This window comes from Echinococcus granulosus, assembly GCF_000524195.1.
Source record: "Echinococcus granulosus chromosome Unknown EG_S00029, whole genome shotgun sequence".
Taxonomy (NCBI): domain Eukaryota; kingdom Metazoa; phylum Platyhelminthes; class Cestoda; order Cyclophyllidea; family Taeniidae; genus Echinococcus; species Echinococcus granulosus.
Window position 1 is genome coordinate 459725 of NW_020170409.1, and position 3166 is coordinate 462890.

The 3166-nt window shown below is 42.4% G+C and overlaps 1 protein-coding gene across 1 annotated transcript; it reads left to right on the forward strand. All coding sequences in view use genetic code 11, as the record gives it.

Moving 5' to 3' along the window:
* Positions 1-441: 441 nt before the first annotated feature.
* EGR_04576 (hypothetical protein) lies at positions 442-1545 on the forward strand (the record flags this gene model as incomplete). The annotated part of the gene is made up of 2 exons (XM_024493825.1): positions 442-480; positions 1342-1545. The coding sequence occupies 2 exons, from the start codon at positions 442-444 to the stop codon at positions 1543-1545; spliced, it is 243 nt and encodes an 80-aa protein (XP_024351753.1).
* Between the last annotated feature and the right edge of the window lie 1621 nt (positions 1546-3166).

The window sequence follows — 3166 nt, forward strand, 5'->3', positions numbered from 1 at the left end:
ATTGTGCTGCCTCCTGAAGAGGTTAAATTTCACTTGGCTCGACGGCTTCCGTAAATTGTGACCACCCATGACCACCATCCACTCACCCAACTGACTTTATTCTATCACAAAAGAGGAACTGTTTTGGCTTAATTAAGCAATCCAGCTTTGAGGCGAAGAACTGTAGCCTTTTGTGGTCTATCCACCACGGTAAATGGTTCAGTGTTGAACGAGATTTGACCTAAGGCATGCTGCTGTTTCCGACTTGAGGATCCCTTTAATAGGGCCTCCTTGGAATTCGCGTTAGTAAGTGCGCTAATGCTATGGGGTCGAAGTTAGTTCTAACGACTACGAAAACCTACCCAGTCAAGTGGTCAATCAAAGCAAGCATTATCTGTCGTAGTACTATGATCGCCAACCGGCTAAAAACGTATTTTAATTCAATTCTTTTGGCCTGCGAAGATGCTGGCTCCCTCAAAGCTTGCTCACCCACTCTCCTTGGTAAGTTGCATGGCGGTTCCTTTGGGGCTGGTCAAACTTCCAGGAAAGATAGAAAGATAGATATTATGGCTTCTCAAAATTACATGCAAGCTGTTGGAAGAAGTCAGTACTGCCAAAGTATTAATCGAGATATTATCTGTGCAATTTAAGTACCTCTAAAAGAGACACTAGATAGTCTTCCAAAAGGTTCCGCTCTTGTTTAGCCGCCTTGAAAATTACATGAAGTACATACAAAGTATGTATGAGCCTGGGTTAGCCAATTTTAACTTGTCTACTCAGTGCGAGATCAAAGTCCCCTCTCTCAAGGTTGTCCTCTCCTCATGGAACTAATAGCTGGTAGCTAGCTGTGCTGCCTCAATTAGTGGAGGCCACCCGAACTACAGTCACAGCCAGGAGGAATGGAGAAGGAAGTCCGCAAGTGATTTGCGCAGTTGATGGAGTGCTGAGTCTTGGCAGCCTTAAATTCACTTAAGATTGTGCTTTATTTGCCAAACCTTGGGATGAGTAACCATTCTAGACGCCACAAAGGGCAGGACAGCTCTCCATTAAAAGGCTGGAGCTGCTTATTTAGGTCCTTTTGTTTTATGGGAGTGGAGTGAGGATTGTGTTTTGATAGTAGGAGTAGCAGACTTCAGAGAGTAAGTTTATGCTGCATCCCCAAGTGTCACGATAACCCTTAAATAAGTAACTACTCTGCATCGTTAAAAGAGGGAGTTCCGGTTTTAAAGTTAAATTTTAGTTGTCAATAAAACCACCTGCCTTTGCCTTTGATGGATATGACCGTGTTATGATTACGACTTATGGATGTTGTGTGTGTGTGCACGTATGTGTCTCCACCCCTCTTTTATCCCCGCTAATTAGAACGCTCCCTTTGACAAAATAGGCGGCCTGACTAGTAGATCCCACCTCTCTCCCCTTCCTCCTCATATTGACAATACCTCTGACAGTCAGTCTATCATCCCTTCTTCCTCCGCTTTGGAGAGTTGCCTTTCCACCCTCCTCTTCATTTTCCCACTTTTTCCTCCCATGTCACTCCCGTCATTTGTCACAGCTTTGGACTTTTGAAGGCAAAACAATGGCAGCTAGAGTACCGCCCAAAAGCACAGAGGCCTACATTGAAGGACATAGTAACCGAGGCTTTCGGTGCCTAAATGTGCTGGAAATAAAGAGAATAATGCACCAAAATTTTCTGAGCAAGGGAAATGATTGAAGATCTATTTGAAGCAGAAAAGGTGATTGGGCCACAATCAGGATCTATCAGAGTTGGTTGGTTTTCACTTTCAGGTGTGACGTGATGATTTTTTCATTCGAAAGTCAAAAATAATGCTTCATGATTGCAATTTCGATGGTTTAATGAAACTGCATTAATGCGACTGCATTCAGCAGTTATTAAGAATTTCTTACAGTAACAAGACAATTTATTGTAGCCCCTCGAAAATCCTCTGAAGACGAAGGAAGTCTCAATACTTGCACAGAAAAGTATCGCCGACGTACAGAAGAGGCAAGGGCTGTTGGAATGGCCCGGAGGCCATGCTACCCAGCGGAGATACGAAGGCGGCGGCTTGAGCGCCCACGAAAACAAAACGAAGAGTCGAACAAGCAACCTAAGTTTTGTCTTATTTTGATTACAATTCCGTTGCTAAAATGGCATTGGCATTATTGAAAGTGATAACCACTTTCTGCTATAAGCTAGGTGAAAATCACAGAAGGAACAAAAAGAACAGCTGTTTGCGCTTTACAGTGATAATCGTAAATGTCCAATAAGAAAAAAAACAATTAATAAGTAATATTGTGAAAAACATCAGCTCAAATGAGTCATAGGATGTTTTAAATTGCTAATTTTATGTTTTGCGAGAACTGTGTTGTTATTTTACTGAAAATTATGACTGTGGTCGATAATTTGGGTCAAAATTTGCCCCAGGGGAAACATCATATCATTTTCTAGCGAATTAGCAAATCGGTCTTAAAACATATTTTGACACTTAAAGGTGTCACAGGAAACGATGGCACGAGTGTAAGGAGCTAACCTGTATCCACAAAGACATTTAACTTTTAAACCTATCTGTATATAGGTGCATATTGGGAGGGAAAGGTGCAACTTATTCCACTTGAAGAGTGGACCACAACCACCTCATAAACAAGTCAACTAAGTAGGTGGTTGCGAATGCAAACCCAGACACTGTCAAAATCCAAAAGTTATTTCCTCAAGAAGCTGCAACTTTCGGCTCTAGCCCAGTTACCAGTGCGCCACCAGTGCCTTAGCGCGGCGTCTTAAAAGCAGGCCGTGAACTGAAGGCAATCGATAAGGGGGCATTGATTATCCAAGAGGCAAATGCAGTGATGTCACCGCAGAGTGCAGTTTGTGAATCCGATAATCCATCAATCGATTTTTAATCAACTCCTGCGATAGGCTGGCACTTTTCGCCTATTACAATAAATCCTACTACAGGAATTTCTAAAGAACTTGTGAAAACTTTCGCCGATTTATGGTGATTTTATGCAAATCACCTGACTCTGTAGCACGATTTACGAGGCCATTGCGGCAGCCCAACCAACCACTTTGGAATGAGATAATCCACTATGCCCTCAAAAGCACAATTCAAATGCTCACTGGTAAATTTAGATCCAGCTGCACTTTACTAAGGAAAAGTACTAGTAATTCTTGGAATGATGGGATAATTGGCGT